Below are 25774 nucleotides of genomic sequence, written 5' to 3' on the forward strand. Positions count from 1 at the left end.
CCGCGTAGGCGGCCACCTTATGAGTGGTGCCCGCAACGCGGATCCCCTCAATATCCCCATTGGCCCGGATGTTACGCATGAGGGGCTCAAGGGTGAGTACAAAAATTAATGGGGATAGGGGACAGCCCTGTCTGGTCCCGTTGTGGATCGTGAAGCTCTCGGAAAGGATACCATTCACCCGGACCTTGGCTGAAGGGTTGGAGTACAATGACAAGACCCAGGATAGGAAATTTGAGCCTAGGCCCAGAGCTCTCAATGTTTCCTCCATGAACGCCCAGTTGACCCGGTCAAAAGCCTTTTCCGCGTCGGTGGATAACAACATCAACGGAGTGCGGGAGACTAGAGCTCTATGGACCAGGTCAACTGTGCGCAGGGTGTTATCGCGGGCCTCACGGCCGGGCATGAAGCCTGATTGGTCCGGGTGAATGATAGTGTCTAAGTGCACCACCAGTCGGGTCGCCAAAATTTTTGCAAAGAGCTTCAGATCCACATTCAGGAGCGAGATCGGGCGGTAGCTGGCGCATTGGGAGTGGTCTTTACCTTCCTTGGGAATGACAACTACCGTGGCCCGAGTACTATCTCTAGGAGGAGACAATCCCTGTGCTAAGGAGTTGTAGGCCGAGAGGAAGTGAGGGGTGAGGATCTGTTCCAACTGTTTGTAGTATGGCAGAGTGAGGCCATCAGGGCCCGGGGCTTTGCCCGTCTTAGAGTCCTTGACGGCAGCTTTGAATTCTTGTTCAGAAATCGGGGCTTCTAGGGAGGCTATAATTTCCTCCGTGAGACTGGGAAGGCCCGAATCCGCAATATAGTTTCGGACCCGGGTACGGAAAGAGGGGGATTGGGTGAGGGGGTTGGAGATGTCCGCATTATACAGGGTGGCATAGAAGTCCCTGAATGTCCTTGCAATGCCCGCCGGGAGGTGCTCCCTGGTCTGAGTGGGTGTCATGATATGGGGGACATATGTCTTAGACCGCTGAGAACGGAGTGCCCTTGCCAGAGTCCTACCACATTTATTCCCGAATTCATAAAAATGCCTACGGCATTTAGTGAGTTGTGCTTTGGCCCTGTCTATGAGATGGGAACGCAAGGCGTCTCTGGTCTGTAACAATTGAGTTTTGGTGACGTCAGAGGGGGAGGATTTGTGCACGAGCTCTATGTCCCGAAGTTGGTCTAGGAGGCGTTTAGTTTTGGCGGCTTTGTCTTTTTTTAGGCGCGTTCCGTGTTTTATGAGCACACCTCTGGCCACACATTTATGCGCCTCCCATACCGTCATGGGAGAAGTCTCGTCGGGGGGATTCAGGTGGAAATATTCCTCTAAGGACTGTTTGAGGTCCGCAAGGACCGCTACGTCCTGAATCAGCGTGGAGTTCAGTACCCACTGCCATTGTGTGGGGTATGGTTCGGGAAGGGAGATGGATAACGTAATCAAGGCGTGGTCGGAGAACGTAATGGTATCTATAGTCGCATCAGTCAGTAGGGTCATGTCACGGTGCCTCAGGAACAGATAGTCCAATCTGGAGAACATGTCATGGACCGGGGAATAGAAAGAATAGTCTCTGTCTCGTGGGTGGGTCAGTCTCCATGTGTCAAGGAGTTGGTGGTCATGCAGTAGAGAGCCTACTCTCCGTAGTGTTGCACGATTAATATGGGAGGAGCCTCTGGAGGTATCTACCGTGGGGTCGAGGGCCAGGTTGATGTCCCCACCGACGACCAGGACCCCTTCTGCAAATTCGTCTACCCTGTCCAGGTAAGAGGCGAGGGCCCAAGCCTGACCCGCATTGGGGAGGTAGAGAGAGGCAAAGGTGAACATCTGAGATGCGATCCTACCTTTCACCAACATCATTCTCCCCTCCTCATCACAGCGTGAGTCAACCAGCTCCCACGGCAGCGACCTGGAAATTAAGATGCTCGTTCCTTTAGCCTTGGGGATGGGAGAGAAGCTGTGATAGACATGAGGAAACCAAGAGTTAGACAGTGTGAATTTGTGAGAAGTCAGCATGTGAGTCTCCTGTACAAAAGCAACATGTAGGCCCTGTTTCTTAAATAGATTTAACATGATAGAGCGCTTCCCGCAATCGTGTAGGCCCTTGACGTTCAGGGAGCCCACTTTTAGGGATGTCTGTGAGCGGGCCGCCATCTGGGTATCTGGGGAAGGGAAGGACAGTGGGGAGGGAGGGGACAGGGGGGGACTAAAGGTGGAGGAGGAGAGAAGATGGGGAAGGGGGGGGGGACAGAGAAAGGTTAGTAGATAATAGAGAAGAAGACCCTAGACGGCTAGCAACCAGAAGAAGGGGTCTGGGGAAGAAGGGTAGGCAGATAGAGTAAGAGAAAAAGCACACAGATGCTTAGAATAGAAACACCGCTCCAGGAGGAGGGGCAAAGAAAGATGGAGACGTGGAAAACCAGGGGCGGGGGGACCCCCAGGCCGGCAACACAGCTTAAAGGATTCACTGAGAGCTCACCGCCCCATACCCCACAGTAGGGCACAGCGCGAGTGAGGATCCCAGGGCACAAACTTTAACTTTCCTTCCAGAACTTTAAATAGGAACCTGCAAAACGGAGGGGGCCACAGGAACCCCTAATTCCAACAGTAAGATTAGCGTGAATGTGGCACAACACGGGTAGGGCAACCGGAGGAGGGGGGGAGGGGGAGCAGGGGCAGAAGGGGAGGGAGGGGAGGAGAGGAGGGGAGGGAAAAAAGGGGGGGGGGAGGGAAAAAAAGGGAGGGGGAGGGAAAGGGAGGGGGGGGAAGGGAAGAGGAAAAGGGGAGGGAGGAAGAGGAGGGGGAAGGGAGAGGAAAGGAGGGAAGGGAGAGGGAAGGGGGGAGGGAGAGGAAGGGGGAGTAGGAAGGACGGGAGGGAGCAGGGAGGGAGGAGGGGGGCGGCACCAGGCAAACCAACTGTTAAGGTAGTGCCACAGTCGGCCACCACTGGAGACAGCAGGCACACATCAGGGAAACATGTGTAGTGGGGGCCACATGCAGCGCCTTAGATCTCCCCTTTCACCGCTAAGTGTCTCCTCGAGACGCCCCCCAGCCACAGCCGCAGAACACAGGAGTCAGTCAGAAAACCATAACTTGCAGCTGGAGGCGTCGCTCCATCAACCCCTCCCCCCCCCCCCCCCCCCCAGAGTCCCCAGAGACATGCGACAGTACAGGTAAACCTGTGTGAATATACGGTCCTGAGGGAAAGCGTAAACCACCGCATCCCCTCCGATGATGTGCTGAGATGAGTAGGTGCTGAGATGGGTATGCAGGGCTCAGATCAGGCTTCCATCGGGAACCTCCCAGACAGATCTTCTCCCATGGGCCGAGGGGGGGATGTGGATCGATCCGAGATGACGTGTGCTCGCGATCCACGACGGCGAGGTGGTGCGACCGGGTCCGGCAAATCTACCGACAGCCAGTCGGGTACCTCTACTGGGGAGATCCCTAGGAAGCTGAAGAGTTGCGGCAAGTCCTCATATCTTCTCAGGGGGAAGATGTCCGTACCCCGCCGGACCAGCACATGCAGTGGGTGTCCCCACCTGTATGATGCTCCCGCATCTTTAATGGCAAGCAGAAGTGGGCGGAGGAGACGTCTCATATGTAAGGTGCGTATGGAGACGTCAGGGAACAGACGGATTGTCTCTCCCTCATACTGAACCGTCTCTGAATTGCGCACTGCGAGCATCAGGGCTTCCTTGTCCACATAGTTGTGGAGGCGACAGAGGATGTCCCTCGGTGCCGGATTGTCACGGGAGGAGAGCCGCGCCACCCTGTGCACTCTATCTATGTGGTAGGTCGAGTCCAGCGGCCTGTTTGTCGCTCTATTAAAAATTTCAGTCACCCGACGGAGCAAATCATCCTGTGGGTGGTTCTCGGACAGGCCTTTAATGCGCACATTGTTCCTGCGTCCCCGGTTCTCCTGATCATCTAGGAGGAGGGTTAGCCTCTGCGTGTGTGCGCGAGAGCGCGCCATCTCTTGCTCTAGCGTGTCCACCCTGTCGGACAAAATGGCGGCTGCATCCTCTGTAGCTGTCGTGCGGGCCGCCAGCCCCTCTACGTCCGCCCTGACCGCCTCCAAAGCTTGTTGTTGGGCGGCCTCAATCCTGGCCACCACAGCATCTAAGTCCCTTTTAGTCGGGAGTGCCTGAATAAGTTCCCTGAGGAGCTGGAACTCCGATTGTGGGACAGTACCTTGCGCCTGCGGGCTCACCGGTGAGGCGGCTCCATGTGCGGAGGGCCAGTCCGTGGGCTCCTGCCCCTCCATAGGAGCACCCCGATCTGCGGTGGAAGTTGTCCCCTGCGCGGAGTCTGTGGCCTCGCGTCGGTCCCTAGGCGGAAGTGGCTGCAGACGGGCCGTCGCCATGTTGCAGGGCCGCGGGCCGGGTCGTGAGGAGGAGGACGGCCGCAGAAACCTCTCAATGCGGGGGGTGCCCGACGTGGATCTCGTCACCGGTGGGTTCGGGGTTCCTGCAGGCTTTCCCCGCCTGACCGGCATCAGGTATGAGGTGAAGGAAGGAGTTATGCAGCTGTGTCTGTGTCGCGCGGTCCGGAGCTCCACCGAAGTGCGACCTCACCGCGCCATCGCTAAGCCACGCCCCCTCGTTTTCGGTTTTGTGCTGCATGCACAAATATATATATATATATATATATATATATATATATATATATATATATATATATATAATTCTTTATGCAATTGTCTCAGCTGTATGATTCCTGTACAGCAACTGCCCCTTCTTTTACCCTATTTAAGGGCAATAACTGCTGTTTGGTAGGGTTCACGCCACCAGGCATATCCATTACAAAAGTACGGACAGTATTGAGGATAGCAGGTATGATGGTACCTATACCTCTCACATTTACCATGGTAGAGCATCCATAGAAACCTTCATTTATAAGGCTGAAAAAGTATCATCGTCTTACCTATTACTATGACCAATCCTGAGAAGAGGAGGAGCTGATAACAAGTTGTAATATCAATATCCATAATAATTCCTACACATCCTCTCACTAAAATATTATTGAAATGTTTTATCTTTTTGAATTATAATATAATTGTTTTCCTTTTTTTCCACTTGGGCACCAAAAAGGTTGGGATAAGCATTCCTATGGATATCATGGAGATGACGGACATTCATTTTGCTCTTCTGGAACTGGCCAACCATATGGCCCAACTTTTACAACTGGCGATGTCATTGGATGCTGTGTTAACCTAATTGACAATACATGCTTCTACACTAAAAATGGCCACAGCCTAGGTAATAAGCAGCTATTTCTGTGGTGGTTTTTTTCTATATGTAATATAGTAGTAGAATTCATAAACTCCCATTAAGGATGCCTGTGAATAGAATATGCTGAGTGATTTATAACATCAGCATGTAGAGGAAGAATGCCTCCATTATTCCACCATCAATCTGATCTCATTTTCTTTGAATGTAAAGCTGTGTGCATTCAGCAAAGATGTGGACCCTCCTCTAAGCCCCTGCACTGGTTATTGGCTACAGTAGAGGGTGGTGGTATGTATTTTTTTTAGAGAAGATTGCGGAGGAGCCACAAGGGAGGATTCATTTATTTCAGGCTGGCAAAGGATGTTTGTGAAAGTCAATGTGGGGTGGAGAGGGGATATTCATGTTCTCTATGCAAGAACATATTGTAATTATTTTTACTTTTTCTTTTTGAATAGGTATTGCATTCACAGATCTTCCGGTAAGTCTTATTTTTGTCATTTTGGTTTGGTTTATTTAAAGGGGTAGCCAAAATTATATATAGAAAGATTACAGCCTGCTAGGTTGGTAAAGTAACAAAATACACCAGGCTCATCTGTGTTATCCTTGCTGAGTCCATTGCCACTGCAATAGGCCACTCTGCTGCCTCTGGTTTCTTCCCTGCATAATGCACTGTCCCTCTACCCCTAGAACACCTTGCAGCCTGTGACTGGTCTTGACGGTAGTCTGCATGAGACCATTGAGCTTGGGTGCAGGGAAGTAAACAAAGGCAACAAGGAGGACCAACGCAGTGGTGCTGGATGCAACAAGGAGTATATCATGATCTGTTTATCACCCTAGCAGGCAGTAAAACAATTTTTATATATGTCATAAAACCCCTCTAAGTACTATGTACTTGTCATTTGGTATCTGAAGATTTTTAGATCTTCACAGTATTTGTGAGGGGATAGTACAGAATGAATTTGCCTTAATTAAAAAGTTTGTAGTTGATCTGTGTAGTAGCTTTATTCCTTATGAGAAAGTCTCTAGCGCTTTAGAAAATGTTGGTGCCAAATATATATATATTTTTTAATCAGATACTTTATTAACTTTTTAAATACATTTTACAAATAAAGTAGAAACAATAAACAAAAATTTAAAGAAAAATTCTGTCGCAATTCTGACACCAACAGGTGTCAAATCTGTACAATTATGTATCGCAGAACATCATTACAATAGTAACCGTAACTCTGTTCCACAAGTAGATATAAATCAGAATAAAAAAAATTGCAGTATTCAACGTGGAACAGTGGTAGGTGCTATACAATTAATGGGGGAAAAATCCTGTGTGTTTTGGAATTGGGCACAAGCATGAAACAACTCGCTTTTTGTTAACAAAAATGGCTTACAGTTAACACAGCTTCCTCCAAATCCACATAACGCAGCGCTGTGAATGGATTTAGGTACAATTTGGTTTTGTATGTTACATCATGGCTGTGGAAGCCTGGAGAATAATAAAAGGAGTCCATCAATTCTATCCCATACTTAGAGCTGCAGACAAGGTGACATAGCTGATAAGTGAGGCCTTGCTCTGAATCGATGGCTGTTTGCAGTGTTCTAACACCATGTTAGCTCTACATCCTATCTATCTATCTATCTATCTATCCATCTAAACACAAATTTCTATTTTACACTGCAAATCAAATGCTACACTGATGACTTTATAAATGTAACGTAACATAGAAAGGCAGAGCCTGTTTGTAGGAGGTTATCAATACCTGATCAGACCACATGCTGTACCATCACACAGGCCACAACCCATTGGGAAAAATGTACCCCTTGTGTTCTACTCTTAGGGTCCATTTACGCAGAAAGATTATCTGACAGATTATCTGCCAAAGCCAGGAACAGACTATAAACAGACATCAGGTCATACAGGAAAGCCTGAGATTTTTCCTCTTTTCAAATCCATTCCTGGCTTTGGCTTCAAATCTTTGGCAGATAATCTTACTGTGTAAATGGACCCTAAGGGTCATTTTACACAGTTCTATTATTGGTAATCCGCTCTTGGTTAACTGAGCCAGCAATAAACCGACAAACGAGCAAACGCTTGTTCGGCGTTCGTCAGTTGATGATTTTTATTTTTTTTGGCCTTATAAATTATACTTATCGCATATCTCTCTGTCTAAATGGGATGTGAGGACAATAACAGTGCATTTAAATGGTCGCACAGTTCGAGTCTTGTGAAGCTGCTGATTGGCATTATTTAGCAGTCTTAAATTGGGCGGCGGAAAAGGGGCGTCAGTTTGCGCACAATGACCATATCACCTAGTCCCGTGGTGCCTCCTCTTGTAGATCTGTAGCTGTGATCTAAGAATGAGCTTTGAAGAGCATTATAAGAAACCCAGCTCTAAAAGAATCCTAGGAAAATTATCAACGGATTTTGTGCAGGTTTTGGCAAAAAAAATGGTATTTAGAGTGTTCTTTTAATGAAAGCAATAAATTAATAAATCCCAACCCACCCCCTTTCCCTTGTCTTTTTGTTCAGCCCAACCTGTATCCAACAGTTGGACTTCAGACTCCAGGAGAAGTGGTTGATGCAAATTTTGGGCAGAGTCCTTTCGTTTTTGACATAGAAGACTACATTCGAGAGTGGAGAACTAAAATTCAGGCACAGATTGAGAGGTTCCCTGTTGCTGGTGACTGGCAGTCTATAATACAGAGGTATGGAATCGACTCTCAACTGCTATTTATTCCCTTCACTTTTGGCTGATTTGTAGCTGTAATGCTGTAGTGCACAGCTATGATCGGTGACTCGGCTTAGCTACAGGTGTTACAGGAAAACTGAAGTAGTCTTATATCAATGAGGGGGAAAAAAACTATATATATATATATATAATCTATAGGACAAAAAAAGTAATTGGAATTTCCGCATCTTTTCCTTAGTGTGAATGTATCCTAAGACCACAAGCGCATAAGCAAAACTATAAACCTATACACTTTAGTCATACACTAAAACCTATGAATCTGCCGGATAATACACTTGTTTTTTTTTTTTCTAAAATACAAAAACAATTATCCTTGATGGATACCTCAAATGTGATCCAGTCTTAGACTAGTCCTTTGAAGGGGTTGTCTCACTGACAGTCAGCTAAGAAGTTGGTTTTGGCTATTACAATCTATTGTTACATGCAGCCATTCAAATGAAATATGAATGAACAACCATTTAATGTATGGATGGCTGGAAAGGGGCCTATGGATAGACATTATTGTGAGACCATCCCTTAAAATAAAGAAGTCCTGCATCAAGGAATATTATGTTTATATTAAGCAGCCGCTTACTATATAATAGTTGTCATTATACGCTTCATACAGTTGATACTAGCTTTCCCTAAGCAGTAATGACTTGCATGTGTGTTGACTGCATGTGTATTTCTGGTTGTAGGCTTATGTAGAAGCTTATCTATGCATAGGATAAGTGCACATCTGTGTCATCACTTCTGTCATAGAAGCAGGAAATCTAAAAGTGCAGATCCATCATGTGAAGCATACCACCATCACGCAATAGAAGTGCCTTTTAATGGGGATCATTGTGGTCCATTGTTGTGGCTTTCATTTTAAAAGCTTTATCCTACATCCTATCCTATCCTGTGCTGTCCTTCCTGTCACATACCGCACAATCTGCTACAGCTGCAAATTTGACAAAGCTTTTATTGAAGATTGCGTCCACCATTCTTTTTACCTTTTAGTGCAGTTTGCAATATTATTTTCTACATTTCAGTCTTTGAGATTAAGATACAGTATTATCAGTTTATCTTCATAGGGATTACTTCAGATCATGGACAGGCAGCAGCTGTAACTTGTTTGGAATCCTGCCCCTCCACTCTTTTATTATACTGTTGTCTTAAATTCAACCTCAATTTATGTTTTCCAGTTTTTTTTTATTGACTTTGTACTATTTTACGAGCCTGGTTATATCTTTTATTATTCATCTTCTAATTTTCATGTTGTTCTCTTGTTTAGGATGGTGTCTTCTTATCTTGTGCATCACGGCTACTGTTCTACAGCAGAGGCCTTTGCTAAGTCCACAGACCAGACTGTTCAGGAAGAACTTGCTTCTATTAAAAACAGACAGAGTAAGATGACATATTGTACACACACTCTGTAGTAATACTTAGTATGCCTTTTGTGTGGTAGTATCAGGATTTTAAGCTATATCTGTCCATGATCCATGCTCTGTATTCTTCCATACACATGTGGTCAGACTATCCACAGTTTACCTGTACCACTAAGTATATTATAGGAAACTCTGTGATGTGGTTAAATGTTTCCACACAACAGCAAGCAGTAAATTGAAGTGATTCTGTCAGCTGCAATTCGCATTTCAAACTGCTGACACTGTTAGATAGTTGTTAGGTCAAGGAGGCACGTGGTACCTTTCACATATCCAGCCGTGCATCTATAACATAGAAAAATACTTTTATTCTCTGGTACAAATTGCCAAAGAGGGGCTTACCCAGGCTCCTGAACTCCTGCAAGCAGACTTGCCTTCTCCCCCTCCCATCCCTATCTCTGCTTGAAGCCCCCAGCAGGGTCAGGGATGGGAGAAGCAGCAAGAAAGCATTCCAGCTCTCTCTAGTTTAGGAGATTGGGAAAGCCTCTTAGACACTTTTGTACCAGAGAATATTTTCTCTATGTTATGGAAGCACAGACAGATATATGAAAGGTACCATGGGTATTCTTGATTTTAACAGTTATCTAACAGTGTCAGCAGTTTGGAACCTGAATTGCAGTTGACCTACACAGAATGCTATCTTTAAGGTGAACAGAACTTGCTTTATCTTCCCACATAAGACTTACAAGTAACTCCAAGCGTCTCTGTCATTATAAAAACTTTTCACATGTCATATAGATGTATGTTCAGAAAGTCTTACAGCATCAGAAGGTGTTAGCGCCCAACAGATCAAAACTGCTGACATGGTGAGTGGTCAGCCCTCATCCATCTGTACATACTGTCTGGAGAAGAGTGTGGCTGAGCACTTCACTCTCTGGCACCCTTCAATTCCCATCTTACTGCACAAGACTAGCTGCATTCTGCGGCTAATCTCATGCAGCAAGTCAGGGGGCAGGGTCGAGTCACAGCTATCTCTTGCGTAGTGGGGGTCTGACCCTGACTTATGAAAACTTTTGACATATCTCTGCAACATGTCTAAAGGTTTTTTCTTATGACACAGATTCTTTAAGAAATATGATTTTTTGTTTTTTTGTCTATTAAATTGCGAAAACCTTTTTCAAGGTACCTAGCCATTCTGACTTGTACATGTCTACTATGCAAGTTTATTTGCCTAGGCTTCATTTCTAGTGCAGATATAAGAATTATCTTGGTATTTAATGCTATATGTTTTACTACTTTGCTACTGGAAATAAGCATTGTCTGCAAACTGAATTTCTATATGTTTATTTAACAGGGATTCAGAAATTGGTGCTGGCAGGAAGAATGGGAGAAGCTATTGAAACCACACAGCAGTTATACCCCAACCTGCTAGAAAGGAACCCCAATCTTTTCTTTACCTTAAAGTAAGTGTCCAGTGCATTCTGTTATGTGTATGTGAAAGGTTCCTTAAAGAAGTTGGCTAAAATGAGAAAGCAGGGCCTGCCTTTTTCTCCCTAGGAATGTGTATTAATGGTAATGTTAAACCTGGTAAGAATGTGCATGAGTGTGGCTACTGATGGGGGATATCCTGTCGAGCCCCATTCACATCACTTTTTCATGATGTGTTGATAAACATTACAGTTAATGGGTAGTACACCATGTTATATGCCGGAATACCCTTTTTTGGTATCCAGATGTATCCTGGCAGCGAAGCCCAAAACTATGCATTCAGGCTGCATGCCATATTTTCTCCATCAAGGCAGTGGTTCTATCCAGACTCTGGAAGTAAGCTGTCTTGTTTTCTCTGGACCACAGCAATATGGCCAAATGGAAGGCCAAAGAACTGTTGTGGATAATGTTCAAATTTTTTTGTCTTTTCAGAGTTAGGCAATTCATAGAAATGGTGAATGGAACAGACAGTGAAGTGAGATGTCTGGGCGGTCGCAGTCCTAAGTCACAAGACAGTTATTCAGGTAGGCCGCTGTAAATTTTGAGCCAGTCCAACGTCCATCCATGGACGTGACTTCATAAAGAGCTGCCCTGCTGGGACTTCCTGTGGACTAGAAGGACTTTTACAAACATTGGAGATGCCTGTGATTCCAGCTTATAACTCTTGCTCTGTTCATACTCTTGCTCTACTTTCAAAATCCTGTTGTTTGCCCTTAGAAACGCAGCAATATGTTGTCAGACATATGGCCTAAGTGTAACTACCATTTAAGCTCCCATAATGTACTGCTTTCTGGTAGCAGAAAATCAGAATTCTGAATTCAGCCTTATGTTTGAAGGTTTAGCTTTGTATTTAGGGCTGAAGCTGTGATATAGCTTCATTGTTAGCCACAGAATGACCAGATATTAAAGGGGTTATCCAGCGCTACAAAAGCATGGCCACTTTTGCACCACTCTTGTCTCCAGTGCAGGTGTGGTCTGCTCCATTTACTTCAATGAAACTGAGTTTCAAAACCCTCCCAATCTGGACACAAGAGTGGTGCAAAAGTAGCCATGTTTTTCTAACACTGGATAACCCCTTTAATCCTAGCCTTCAGGGTGAAGCTCTAACACTCTAATCAACTTACTTGCATTTTGATTCTATAAATGTGGTTGTACAGGATATAGTCACTTTGTAATCACACCACAAAGTGAAAAAGCTGCATGTATATTATTTTGTGCTGCCTTTTTTATTTAATTATGTTCATGGTTTAAAGGATACCTGTCACCCCCCGTGCCGGGGTGACAGGCTCCCGACCCCCCCATTAGAGCGCCCTATACTCACCTAATTGCGCCAGGTCACGGAGATATCCGCTCCCGAAGCCCGACACGTGCGCTGACAGGAGAGTCCGATGCCCATAGAGAATGACGGAGCATCGGACTCCCCATTCATTCTCTATGAGCGTCGGACTGTGTGTGCTCACGCGCCAGGCTTTGGGAGCTGATCTCTCCGTGACCGACCGCATCAGGAAGCGGGACCCAGCGCGATTAGCTGAGTATAGGGGGATCTAGCAGGGGGTCAGGAGCCTGTCACCCCGGCATGGGGGGTGACAGGTCCTCTTTAAGAAAACCATAGTAAAAGCTTTGTATAGTTCTTGTATGATGCAGTAATGTGCTAGCTCTCTCCTGCATTATTATTCTGCCACTTGTGAATATGCCCTTTCTGGGTTTTCCCATTTTCTCTCTATAAAGCACTTATGCCTCGGCTTTACTCTCCTCAGGTTCGGATAGCAATTGCAGTAATGGTGTAATATCCAACAAAAGTCACCAGTCCCACAGTCGTAGTAAACACCAGCCTTCCAGCCTTAATGTAACAGAACTGAACAGTATAAACATGACTATGTCACAGCAAATTAACAACTACACCAGGTACGGAGCTCATGCTGAGAGTAAACGGTCTATCTGATAGCAAGTATTTCCTGAGATCTGTCAGCTTGGATTTGTGCAGCTCATGGAGCAGCCTGCTTTGTGACTTGTCTCTCACTGCAGCAAGGCAGGCATAATGATGATGGTAGCACAGCGCAGGCGGATGTATATTGATGGCTCACAGTCAGAATGCTGATGTTAGTCTGATGCGCACACAATGTAGCTTTATTAATCTGACCCAAAATCAGTACGAGGAGCAGTCACATCCCTAAATAAATAAAACTTAATAATACACTGTAAGCCCCCTCGTTCTAAATGCTCTATTCAACGGAACTGTTATCGGTCATATTCAGCCGATATCGTCTCGTGTAATAGAAGGCAACGATCAGCCGACATTGTTCATGTCGGCTGATCGTTGCGTCGTTTGTCTTTCAAACATGTTGAAAGACAAACGGCTGATCTGCTGACGTCGCTCTGTGGAATAGGAGTGGCTGCAGCAGACCGCTGCTGTATGCTATACGCTGCCCGGACGATCTAGTGATCCCCCGGGCAGCACCCCCCCTAATAGCTAATAGCGCTCGTTTGCTCCCTCTCAGTTGGCCCGTGGAATAGGGGCTTTACAGTAAGTGTCCAGTATATTGATCAATTAAAACAGGTGGGGCATCTTTACCACCCACTTGTCGAAGGGGCATGAATTTAATCCACTTTGTCACTGTAAAATCAATATATGAGATCCCCCGCCTGCCTTCTGATAGTAGAAGCAGAGGAGATCTACCATGGAGCGCTCTGCACTGCTAACAGAAAGGGAGAGTGATATTTTCCATGACATGACCTTTTGTTTTTCTTCTGTGAAAAATGATTTATTGAATGATAGTGTCTATAAGAAACAAGTAACAAGCAAAATGACTGAGCAAACTGTATCAGTATGTATTGTTTTTAGCCATGTAGATGCAGATATTAGGTGTGCGTCGGCTTGTAGTGCTCTTATTAAATTTCATTTACATAAAATAAAAATACTTTCCGTACCTTGTACTAACAGTTGTTTCTTTCCCCTTCAGCAATGATGTAGAAATGGAGACTGATCACTACTCCAACGGTTTTGCTGCTGCTTCATCTAATGGATTTCTCAATGGCAGCACAAAGCATGACAACGAATTAGAAGAATGTGACACTGAAATGGGTTTGCTCTCATTTATTGCTTTATAAAATGTAGCTTCTCAAATTGTTTTCAGCAATCGGTATCCACTCACAGGCAGCCAGTGCACGCCACAGCCTCAACAGTACAACTGAGCATGTGCAAGCCTCATACATAAGTTCCATCTTCCTTCATTCCTAAATGAAGTTGAAGTTAACAGCTTGACACCTAAATATTGGTTATGTTAAGATGTGGTGGATATTATTGAAAAGTTGATTTCAGTTCTAATTCTTTACTAGCGAACACCATATTGATATCTGGTGGACATTTTTACTACAACTGAAATGACTATTCCAGATAACAGAATTTCATAAATGTTGCTGGAGAAGCAGTGAAAATTAAAAATAAATAACCTGCCTACCCCACTCCCTCAGGGGTTCCTCTTGTGATGCCTAATGGCCCTATTCCACGGGTCGTCATAGAGGAGCAAACGAGCGCTGTCAGCGCTCGTTTGCTCTTCGTTCCCCGCTCGCTGCCGCCGCTATTCATCGCAGCAGCAGTGAGCAAGTGAGTGCGGGAGGGGCGGCGGGGAGCTGCGGTGGGGGCCGCCCGGGTGATCGCTGATCGTCCGGGCAGCCCATAGGATATAGCAGCGTCTGCTGCCGACGCTCCTATTCAGCGGGGCAACGGCAGCAGATCGCTGCTATATCAGTCGCTTGTTTTTCAACATGTTGAAAAAGAAGCGACTGCAACGATCAGCCGACATGAACGATATCGGCTGATCGTTGCACTCTATTCCACGGGACGATAATCGTCCGTAGCAGCCGATATCGTCCGATAATCGTTCCGTGGAATAGGGCCTTTACAATCCCCGACGTATGCTAGGTGTCATGTATCAGCTGGGCGTGTCATTAGAGTTGAGACAAGTCCGTCTCCGAAGTAGCAGCCAAAGGATTCAGAAAGGGAGCATAAGACATTGCAGAGGCAGCCCTGAAGGGAACAAGGTAGGTAAGTATGTGTTATTTTTTATTTTTACTGCGTCCCTGGCAACATTTAAAGAATTCTGTTATCTGGAATACTCCCTTTAACGAAGCTTTATGCAGCCATTTTAACACATGCAGATTTTGACATGAATTGGTGGCAGGATTTGCTGCCTATAATATGATCCAAGGATTGGAAACTGTAGATACCCTTGATATACCCATAAAAGCCCAAAACTACCCCAAAAAGGTTCCACTGTGTGCCATGTTCCAGTACATTTGACTACCAAACAGATGTCATAATTGGCAGATCTTACCCTTGAATCCCTCTTTTCATCCTAATAGGGTGTATGGGAGTTTATTTTGTAAAGTAGCTGCTTTATAAATTTATTCCCAGTGATGGCAAATGATGATAAATTGATAATAATGCTCATAGCATAGTATGAAGAAGGCTTATTGTGTGCTTGCAGATCATGTTGAGATGTCCCTGTCTGGTTCACTTACAGCATCTTCTAGTCCAGTGCTGGAGAATTACCAGGGTAAAGGTAGTCAATTGGTCCAGCAATTTGTTTGCAGCACCTTTTTACTTTTTTATTTGTGTTCTATGTGTAACTGTATAGCCTCTTATTTCTGAGAAACTTGTCACAAAGACGCATTAAAAGTTTTGATTTGGGTTTGGGCTTTCAGACCCCCACCGATCTTTTAGAACATGCTAGGAGAAGCATGTGGCTGAGTGCTTCTCTCCTCAGCTCCCAGTGCTTCCCTTTTTGTAGTAAGTCTATGATGCCAGTCTGCAGCGTGACAGAGCTGCTATCCATGGAGTGTAGTGCTTTTCCTGGCTGGTTCTATTGATTGTGGGGTTCTAAATGCCCATACCCTGACTAAATGCCCATACTCAAAACTTATGACATGTCTTTTAACATTTCACATTTGTTATTTTAAATGACAGGGACACTGTAAGCCAGCTACAATATTTGGCCTACTCTTATTGTCCACATATGTGCTTAAAAAACCAGTGAGTTTTCAAGGATCACAAGGGTGATGATGCAGCCATGTGACTTGCCCTCTTTTCTCCTGGCAGAGGTTGATTCAACTCAGGTGAGACGCCAGCTGTGTGGAGGAAGCCAGGCTGCTGTTGAGAGGATGATCTGTTTTGGGAGAGAACTACAAGCCATGAGCGAGCAACTAAGAAGAGAACGTGGGAAAAATGCCACTAACAAAAATATGCTGAAGGTATACTACTGCCTTAACCAAGATTCTTTCTCAATGTCCTTCCAGTCATGCTTAAATCCAGTTGTGTGATCATTCCAAGTTTAGGAGAGTAACAGATTGTTACTCTGACAGCAGCTCTTTCTAAGTGAAGCCGCTATCAGTGTGATGGAGGTCATTTAATACTTTTCCTGTACATGCATTCAAAAGGTGTGGAGTCATTGGATGTTATACAGTGGCTCTGCGTCAAGGAGTTGTCTTTGTCACAGCAGTGAGGGTTGTCAATCATAACGCAGGAGGTGTGCTTGCAGCAGAGGGAGAGAGGAATCAAGAGAGATGGCTCCTTGACTCATAACTGCTGTGTAACACCGAAATGGCTCCAGGTACTTTATTTACATTCAGGACAGACAGCAAAGTTTACTATGATGGGTAATAAATTTACATTGCATTGCCAGTAGCTTTACACTAAAAAAAAAATCTACACACTGGTTCCCTTTAAAGTGGATGTCTGGAGAATTAAAGGAGAAGTCCATCGAACATTTTTATTAAAGTATTTCCCCCCAAAAGTTATACAAATCACCAATATACACTTATTACGGGAAATGCACATAAAGTGATTTTCTTCCCGGCACTTACTACTGCATCAAGTTTTCACTTCCTGGATAACATGGTGATGTCACGACCCGACTCCCAGAGCTGTGCGGGCTGTGGCTGCTGGAGAGGATGATGGCAAGAAGACACTGAGGGACACAGGGCACTGGAGGGACACTGAGCATCCCTCTGCCATCATCCTCTTCAGCATCCGCAGCCCGCACAGCTCTGGGAGTCGTGTCGTGACATCACCATGTTATCCAGGAAGTGAAGCCTTAATGCAGTAGTAAGTGCAGGGAAAAAAGCACTTGCCTATTTTCTTGCCTTTTTACACACACACACACACACACACACACTTACTTGTTTTTTTTTTTATTTTTTTTATCTCATCCCACTCTAAGCCTTTTTTATCATACAATATTAATTCTCCAGAGGACTCTTTATTTACATTCTCAGTTGAATCAACTTGAATTTCCTTGATAATTGTCAGACATTAGGTAATTTTGAGCTTGTATGTGTGGCCACATTGTGCCAGTTGCCCTGTAGCAGTGTTCTGCTCATGTAACCACTCTGAGAAATGAATATTCACTAATAGTCAGTGTAAACTGTAGGTGCTATTTTGTGTGAGCCTGTCAGTAGTTCTCCTGATGTTTGTAGATGTGTTATTATGTGTTTTATTTTTCAACAACCAACACCTCCTATTTATATATATTTTCTTTCTTTGAACAGGACGCATTTAGTTTACTTGCATACTCCGACCCCTGGAACAGCCCAGTTGGTTACCAGCTTGATCCTATACAGAGGGAGCATGTGTGCTCATCTCTTAATAGTGCAATACTAGGTAAGAAGTACCAGCCTGGGCTCTTGCTAGATTTCTGCTTCTACAACATTAATCCACAGGTAACATGGTACAGCTGAAGCAAATGGGGGATAAGGCCGATCCCACTCATTGATTTCAGGTCACACTACAAGGAACCGCCATGTCAAGTGATTCCTTCAACCATAAAAGTACATGGGTTCTTATTGTGACCCACAAGCCCCCGTAAGCAATCCATTCAGGGTTTATCTGCAACCCCATTTCTGGCGGTTCCTTGTGTGACAGGAAATCACTGTGTAGCCCAAGCCAAAAGAAAAGGGTATGGGTATAATTTTTTTTTTAAAGAAAAAGCTTTGTTACCCTTTTATGTTCTCAAAAAGCAAAACAAGAGGTTTTACGATCCTGTCCTTGGATATTGTGTCTGTTCCTTAGCTCCTGCTATCTCCCAGCAGACACTGCATGGAATTTAAACACAAAGCCTGATATTTTTATACAGTAGTTTGTCATGTCCCAGCTTTGGTTACCATGGAAACCTTCTGGGAATGATGCCAAATTTGCTGCAATATTGTGGATGTATGTGTGAATGAGGGGGATGTCTGTTCGTGCATACAAGCAGCCATTCTTTCAGGGACTACATACAAGCATCTTGTACCCCATGTATTTGAAAATGTCAATTTGCCCTTGGAGCTAGGTACCTCTAACACTCATCAGGGCAATGAGGATGCCACTACAGAATCTAGCGCTAGGGATTTTTGTAACCATCAGCAATAAGTGATATTAATGGAAGGGGATCAAGCATAGTCCAACATTGCCAACCAACCATTTACCAACCACACCAAGAGGAAATACAAGTAGGGTCACAGGTTACAGATCGGTCCCCTGAATGTGCTTATACCAGTTCTAAGTAGGGGTTTGTCCTTTTTCTTCTATGGGGACATGGAGGAACATGTGACTATTGTGGCCTAGAGCATTTGTGCCCCAGGTCTGCGACGCCTCTCCTTTTTTTCCTCACCACCCTCCTCCTCATTAGGAATGCCCCCAGGCAGGATTTCTCCCATTTATCACTTGTCTAAACTACACCTGTGCCGTAGTGACACAGATGCAGTTTATACAAGCGATGAATAGAAATCCATTTCTTTTTACTTGGCATTACGTAGATTTCTTTGTGGATGTTTAGGCATAACAATAAAAAGGTTCTCTACTTCTGGTGATGCTGCTAGATGTTGCTACACTTATTATATTTTTAATAATGAGCATATATATGTTATCCCCATTCCCAAACTAATTAGTGTATATTTAAATGGAAGATAACAGCAGGTTAGAAGACTCTAACACACTGTTATGTTTCCATAGTAATTTTCTTACCTTCATCCCCAGTGCAGTTTTACTTTACATATTGATTAGAGGGAGAAATAAATTAGGCAGCTTTGTGCACTGGGGGTAAAAACCAATCACCGGTTTGCCTTGCTGATCTGCTGCCTCAGCATCCTGCGCTATGGGAACATATCGGCAGGTTACTGTCTTATGGCCTGCTGTTAGTTTCCCTTTAATTAATCTTGAAAACTTTAAAAGAGGAACCTAATGCTGCGTTTACACGGAGTGATAATTCACCCAATCAAACTATTTCAAAGTAAGGGCCCATTTACACAGATTATCTGGCAGATTATCTGCCAAAGATTTGAAGCCAAAGCCAGGAATGGATATCAAAAGAGAAGAAATCTCAGGCTTTCCTTTATGAACTGATCTGTGTTTATAGTCTGCTCCTGGCTTTGTCTTAAAATCTTTGGCAGATAATCTGTCAGATAATCTTTCTGTGTAAATGGACCCTAACAATGTGTTTTTTTATAACGATCAGCGTTTAGACGGAACAGTGTATCATTTGGAAAATTTGTTATTGCGATCGCTTAAGCCTATCTCATACATAGGGTAAATCTGTGAAAGACTGTTTACACGAAGCAATCTGTGAATTTTCAGTGAAGGACCAACGATGGTTTGAGAACTTGTTGAAAGATCACGATGAACGATTTATCGTCCGTCTGCAGTGTTTGCACAAGCCGATTATCGCTCAATCACAATCGTTATCGCGAAAATTCGAACAATAATCGTTCTGTGTAAACACACCATTAGGCTATTATTGCTCACAGTTGTCTCACATCTGTGGTAGGTCTGTGATTGCAGTCGTTGCTCTTTTTGTAAGTGGTCTGGTAAATTTCTAACCATATTTTGTTTATTTAATCCTATAGATATTCACAACCTGCCAAAGCAGCCGCCTCTGTCCCTGGCATTAGAACAAGCTGCGCAGTGTTTAGAGATGATGGCCCACTCTGGCATCGGTTCCTGTGCTTTTGCTAGGTTGAGTGATTACTTACATTAGCTATGCAGTAGAAGTCAACAGACTACATGCAGTATGGAAATACTGTAAGACACATAGACCAGCTCTAGTTACTTGGAACACATTTGTTTCATTTATTACGTTTGTAACAAGCACGTCCCTATCATTTGACTTAAATAGCTTTTTTTTTTTTTAATTTTCTTTCAGTTTTAAGAGGATGTTGCTTTGTTATTCTGGTTTGCCATACCAGCAATAATTTGATTTGACTATATTAATCTATGTTAATCCTCTTACAGTACATGAGGTACAGTGAAGAATAACTCATCACAGGGCAATGCTAACATACAAGCAATGTGCTTGCAGCAGTCCTGTGATTTTATTTTTTTTTCTATTATTTTGGGATGCATTATAGACATTTAAATGCTGTGCTGCAAGGATCCTTGTGACTACAGGCTATGCCCTGTTCTTTTTTTTCTTGTTTATTTGCAGTTCCTGGCCTCAAGGTCTTTGCTGGCCAAACTGAATATCTTGAACCTGCACGCACTGTGACTGAGATCACAGGAAATATGTGATACATATATAAGACTGCCAGTGTACAGGTTGTGTATGGCATGTCTCATGTGTAGACATCAATCTGCTTCTGTTTTCCCCTCCAGAGGGCACAGTTAAAGGGGAATGACATACAGTGTAGACTGCAGTGTCCACCCGTGTTATAAAACTTGAAATGCCCCAAAAGGAGTGTTGTTTTTTTTTTCCTTTTTTTAATCTGCACCTCGACTCTATAGTCCCAGGGCGCGTTGATACGGCCAGCTTCAACATTTGTACTTGCAATGGGCTGTGTCATTGTTTTTTCCTGTTGTGTGATAATCTCTTTATTGTAACATGTCAGCACAGCGTGTGACGTGAAGAATTCTTGACTCCTTCTGTAACAACAGGACAGCTTCTTCACACTATATAAATAGGGATTGGTGTGTCTTTAATCATTTATTTATAGAAAAGAACCAAATATTTAGTCTTCTTCTAGGTATCTTAATTTCACCTTTGTACACTTTAATTTTTAAGTGCTAAAATATTGAATAAAAATGTAACTGTACTTAAATTAATCTGCCAATAAAAATTTAATTCGGAAACATCTGGGGTGTATTTTTTCATTTTTTTTTTTGTATTTTAAAAACTATAGAAATGCAATAGTGGTTGCAAATGTTCTGTAAGGAACAGTGATGTTTAAAGTCATCCTGTCAGTGACAAAACAACCACCATTTTGTGTGCTTTCTGACAAAATATCTGACACTTGATACAAGAATGATTGGTGTATGTATGTATGTGTGTGTATGTATGTATGTATGTATGTATATATATATATATATATATATATATATATATATATATATATATATATATATATATATATATATATATATATATATATAATATAAAATATTTAGATTCCTCCAAAAATGCATGTGGTATTTTAGCTGGTACAATGCAGAATACCTGACAGACGACATGAAAGTCAATGGGGTGTTTAAGGTACCATTGCTTTTTGGAGTGCATTGGATCCAGGATTCGTTTTTTCTTTTCTTTTTTTGGGGGGGGAATATGGGAGCCTTTTATAAATAATGTGTCATATGAGTTGGGGGTCCGCTGACTTGGGCTCTCTTCACACTGTATTCTCGCAGCATATGGTGAAGGTATAAAAAGCAATTGGATTTTCTTTAAGGGTATACACCCACACACCGTATACACAACAAAAACGCAGCAAATACGCAGCAGATGTGAAGGTGAAGATTTGATGCTGTGTTCAGTTATTTAGATCTAATCTGCTGCGTATCGCAGTAGTAAATACGCTGCATATACGGTGTGTGGGTTTGTACCCTAAGGGTAGGTTCACACATACAGGATCGCAAGGTATTTCACACTGCGAGTTCTGCAATTAAATCCGCTGCAATCCTTTTGTTCTGCCCTTTTCTATAGGCTTACATATTCATAGCAGGTTTTTCATTCCGCAGTGAGTATGTAAAGCCCCGTCCCACTTAACCCAGCCCTGCCCTCCTAATACATTACCTGGCCACGCTCCTGCTTGCTGCTCAGGCTCCCTGTTGTCCCGCTCAGCCAATCTGTGCGCTGCCACGCCACAGCTGCGGAAATCCACTGAGATTCTGTATGTGTGAAACTGGCCTCGGCTGTATTTCTGGGAATGCACAGCAGCATCTAATATGATATTCTTTAAAGTGACATGGCAATTCATTGGCGCAATCTGAGCATAGAATAGAGTCCATGGGACGGTTGCGGATTCCGAAGTTTGAACGCTTTAAATTGTTTCATCTGGTTACAGAACATAAGGTTAGATGCAATTTGTATGTGCAATTTTTTTTTTTTTCATAATTTCTATTTTCTTCTAGTGGAAGACACTAGAGATGAGCGAATTTACAGTAATAAAGGGAAGTGCTTCATTATCTCTGCAACTCGCTCATCAGCCTGCTGCCTTCTGACTGTCACTCCTCTCTTAGAGAAGTTTCCCAGGACTGGATCTGGCATGGAACGGCAGTGAGTTAGAAGCCATCAGGCTGATGAGCAGATCGCAGATTCAACGAAGCACTTCACTTTATTATTACTGTAAATTCGCTCATCTCTAAAAGACGCCAACAATCAATTGGTATGTTACCTCTCTGTTTAGTTGTAAACAATGCTATTACACTAATGATTTGTAACACATAATTTGATGACCACAGGCACCCCAGATATGAAAAGCATTCTGCAGGAGCTACTATAATACATTATTGTACAGCCTTCATGTTTACAGTAATCACCCACACTGATTATACTTTGAGTATAGCCAACATCCGTTTTTACTCATGCAGTTGGATTCAGTAGTTGACCAAATGTCATTGGCTAGTGTCACGACATCTGTCTGCTCTATAATAGCATCTGTTTGTACAGAAGCAAGCTGAGTGAATCATTATGACACTGGTCTGTGTAATCCAGATAACAGGTGTTTCAGAGCCATCACCAACTCCTGATGTTACTGGACCTGAAAGGCCAGGTTCACACTGCATTTTTGCTGTCAATTTAACTGTGGCGGTTTTATATGTTTAATTTTAACCCCTTGCCTCTGCCGCCTACTTCGGCTTTAATGACTAGTCCATCTTTCATTTTTCCGTTTTTGTTTTTTCCACCTACAGGGATGGTTAGGGTGTCATCTTTTTTGCACCGCTTCCCATACAGGAATAATATTGTTACATTTTCCTAGACAATTACACATGGTATCATATATAATGTTTTATTTTTACATTCTATTTCTAAAATAGGAAAGGGGGTGATTTAAACTTGTCATTTTTTTTTTTATTACATTTTTTAAGTTCCCTTAGGGACTATTACATGCAATCATTAGATTGCATACACTGACCAATAGCAAGGCACAGCCTGACCCAGACTTTATTAAAAGATCACCAATCAAACTGCAAGGGGGTAAGTATTTTACCTCCTGCAGTCACACAAACCGATTGGGACCCCTGCAAACGCACTGTGGGGATTCCAATCGGTTTGTGACGGTGGTGTGATCGCAGTGGCCCATCATTAATGGTGAGGACCCAGCTGCTATTCTCAAGTTCTATGAAGCAAGCTCGGCTCATGAGCTTGCTTTATAGGGCCCTGCACATCAGGACTTTCTGGTAATGTCATGATGCAGGAACTACCTGCTGTTCTTTTGTGGCAAGGTGTTAATGTACAGAAAAATGTGATCATGTTTTTGTGTATGCTTAAAAATACCGATCAATTTCAATGTTTTTTTTTTTTTTATTATAAAATTCAATGTATGTAAGTCAATAGAAATGGATTCTGATGGATGGTATAAAATTACATCCATTTTTGCATTATTTATTTATTATTAAAACTGTTCTGTTAAATGGAACCTACCCTAAGAAAGGAGAGTGGAAGGAAACGCACAGGTAGAATGCTGCATAGGGTGAATACATATAAGAGTAAGCGAGCAATGTAATTATGTATCTTGTGTGCCTTTTAGTCCAATGATTATTTATACTTATATCTGTCTATATTCTTTACATGTAATTGTATTCCCCACTCACACAGTTTTGATACAATATTTGTTTGTTTAAATACAGCAAATAGAAGCCTTGCTCATAGGTGGCTCTTATTGATCTGACAAAGGGGATGTTCCCCGAAAATCATTATCATATCAGCTGTACATTTTTAACTCCTAGGTTGTATTTATGCAGCGTTTTTTTTTGTTGTTTGTTTTTTTTTAAGTTACGGCTGTATTTTCACCTTAAAATGATGTTACAAAATACTGCTGAAATAAGGCCGAAAAAAAAAGTTGAGTGAACGTAGCCTAATTTGTACATGGTGTGTACGGTAGATTACAGAAAAAAATGTTATTTGGGATATAGCACCCATATCCTGTTTTATTTTGAGTCTAAGGGGCATTATATACATTTTTTCTAGACCTGTCATCTTCCTGCACTCTTGTTGGGTTGAAAAAAAAAAAAAAAAAAAAACCACTGCGTTCCATGCCAGAAAAGTTATTTTGGTAATTTGCTCATCATAGAACACCTCCCCTATTTGTCTAATGGTGCGTTTACGCGGAGATTTATCTGACAGATTTTGGAAGCCAAAGCCAGGAATGGATTTGAAAATAGGAGAAATCTCAGTCTTTCCTTTTAATGACCGGTTCCCTGTTTATAGTCTGTTCCTGGCTTTGGCTTCTACAATCTGATCTGTCTGTGTAAACTCACCATAAGAAATCACACACATCGTTTCTAGTGTTTTTACCTTTATTAAGCCCCACTTAACTCATCACTGATGTTATACACCCGTTATTGATATAAACAAGGTGAGGGGGAAGTGAGAGATCCAATGTAATAAATAAAAGCTTAACATAGCCACTTCAGCAATTCAGGGATCTGAGGCACACACATAACCTCCTACACAGTATCCTTTGGTATCAGTATACCTGCAGTAAGCTTGGAATCATGTGCACAAGTGACATTGCTACCAACCAGCCCCTACCAGCTAAACAATGTACGGAGTGCTTGTTAAATCAGCAATAGCAGAAGACCAAATTTTAAGTATTAACCATAAGCTGGTGGACAAAGATTCATACATAGGTCTCTAAAAATGGTAGAAACCAAACAGAGGAAAACTTTGTTTCCTCCTTCCACCAGCCCCTGGTTTGCCTTACAAATGCTGTATGTTAAATGGCCTTATGGTTTATACAAAAATATAACAACTCCTGGTTGTACAGGGCCATTATAATGTGAATAATAGCTTCTCAGAGATTTTGTGTATCCCGGCACCCAGCCCTGCTTTATGTATATAGCCTATAAAGGGGTTGTTCCAAAAAACGTTTTCAGTCATTTAAATAGATTCCCCTCCCAAAAAAAGCATTGAGCTCATGGCAACCAATCGAAACGACGCTTTCATTATATAAGTGCAATTTTGAGAAAGGAAAGCGGAGTTCTAATTGTTATTAACAAAATCTTTGTCTCCAACAGATAATAAATCTGGGCTATCCTACCGAAAAGGCAACCCATAACCATAAAAATTCTAATCAACATCATGGTATAGAGCAGGAAGAGCTATGCAGATTGATTATATATCCTTATGGAAAAAGAGTATACAGTATAACTTGTACCTTATTGACTGAAATCCTTGCTGTTTGTATTCTTCCAGTGGACAGGGCCACTCAATGCTTAGACCACCCACTGAAGCGTAAAAAGAACAGAGATTCACTCAATAAATGACAAGTTATAGGTGCTGTCAGACTAGAAGTTTTTTGGGGCTTAAAAACTCTGTAGTCAAATGTTAGCTGAGGGAAACCAAAAACGCTGTACCCACATAGCGCTTTTGTGTCAGTTCCCCCCCCCCCCCCTTCTTTCAGTTTTGCTAAATTGCAGCATGCTCAGCGTTTGGTGTTTTGTCACATTTTTTTTCCTTCCTCACAGTTCTACATAGGTTAAAAAAAAAAGAAAAATCCAGAATAAAAGATATATGTATCTTG

The 25774-nt window shown here is 43.0% G+C and overlaps 1 protein-coding gene across 3 annotated transcripts in view; it reads left to right on the forward strand.

Annotated features, from left to right (window-relative positions):
• The window catches only part of RANBP9 (RAN binding protein 9), a 61363-nt gene extending 40475 nt beyond the window's left edge, over positions 1 to 20888 (forward strand). The window contains exons 4-15 of one of the 3 annotated variants that reach the window (XM_069957991.1): positions 5077 to 5244; positions 5670 to 5692; positions 7739 to 7914; positions 9214 to 9326; positions 10659 to 10767; positions 11225 to 11316; positions 12550 to 12697; positions 13753 to 13874; positions 15280 to 15354; positions 15891 to 16042; positions 17339 to 17450; positions 19670 to 20888. In XM_069957991.1, the coding sequence (XP_069814092.1) occupies positions 5077 to 5244; positions 5670 to 5692; positions 7739 to 7914; positions 9214 to 9326; positions 10659 to 10767; positions 11225 to 11316; positions 12550 to 12697; positions 13753 to 13874; positions 15280 to 15354; positions 15891 to 16042; positions 17339 to 17450; positions 19670 to 19800 (1421 nt within the window). In that variant the 3' untranslated portion in view covers positions 19801 to 20888. The remainder of the gene's footprint in view (positions 1 to 5076; positions 5245 to 5669; positions 5693 to 7738; positions 7915 to 9213; positions 9327 to 10658; positions 10768 to 11224; positions 11317 to 12549; positions 12698 to 13752; positions 13875 to 15279; positions 15355 to 15890; positions 16043 to 17338; positions 17451 to 19669) is intronic. The other 2 variants (XM_069957992.1, XM_069957995.1) reach the window with 2 other exon arrangements.
• The last annotated feature ends 4886 nt before the right edge of the window (positions 20889 to 25774 follow it).

This window comes from Dendropsophus ebraccatus, chromosome 2, assembly GCF_027789765.1.
Source record: "Dendropsophus ebraccatus isolate aDenEbr1 chromosome 2, aDenEbr1.pat, whole genome shotgun sequence".
Lineage (NCBI taxonomy): Eukaryota > Metazoa > Chordata > Amphibia > Anura > Hylidae > Dendropsophus > Dendropsophus ebraccatus.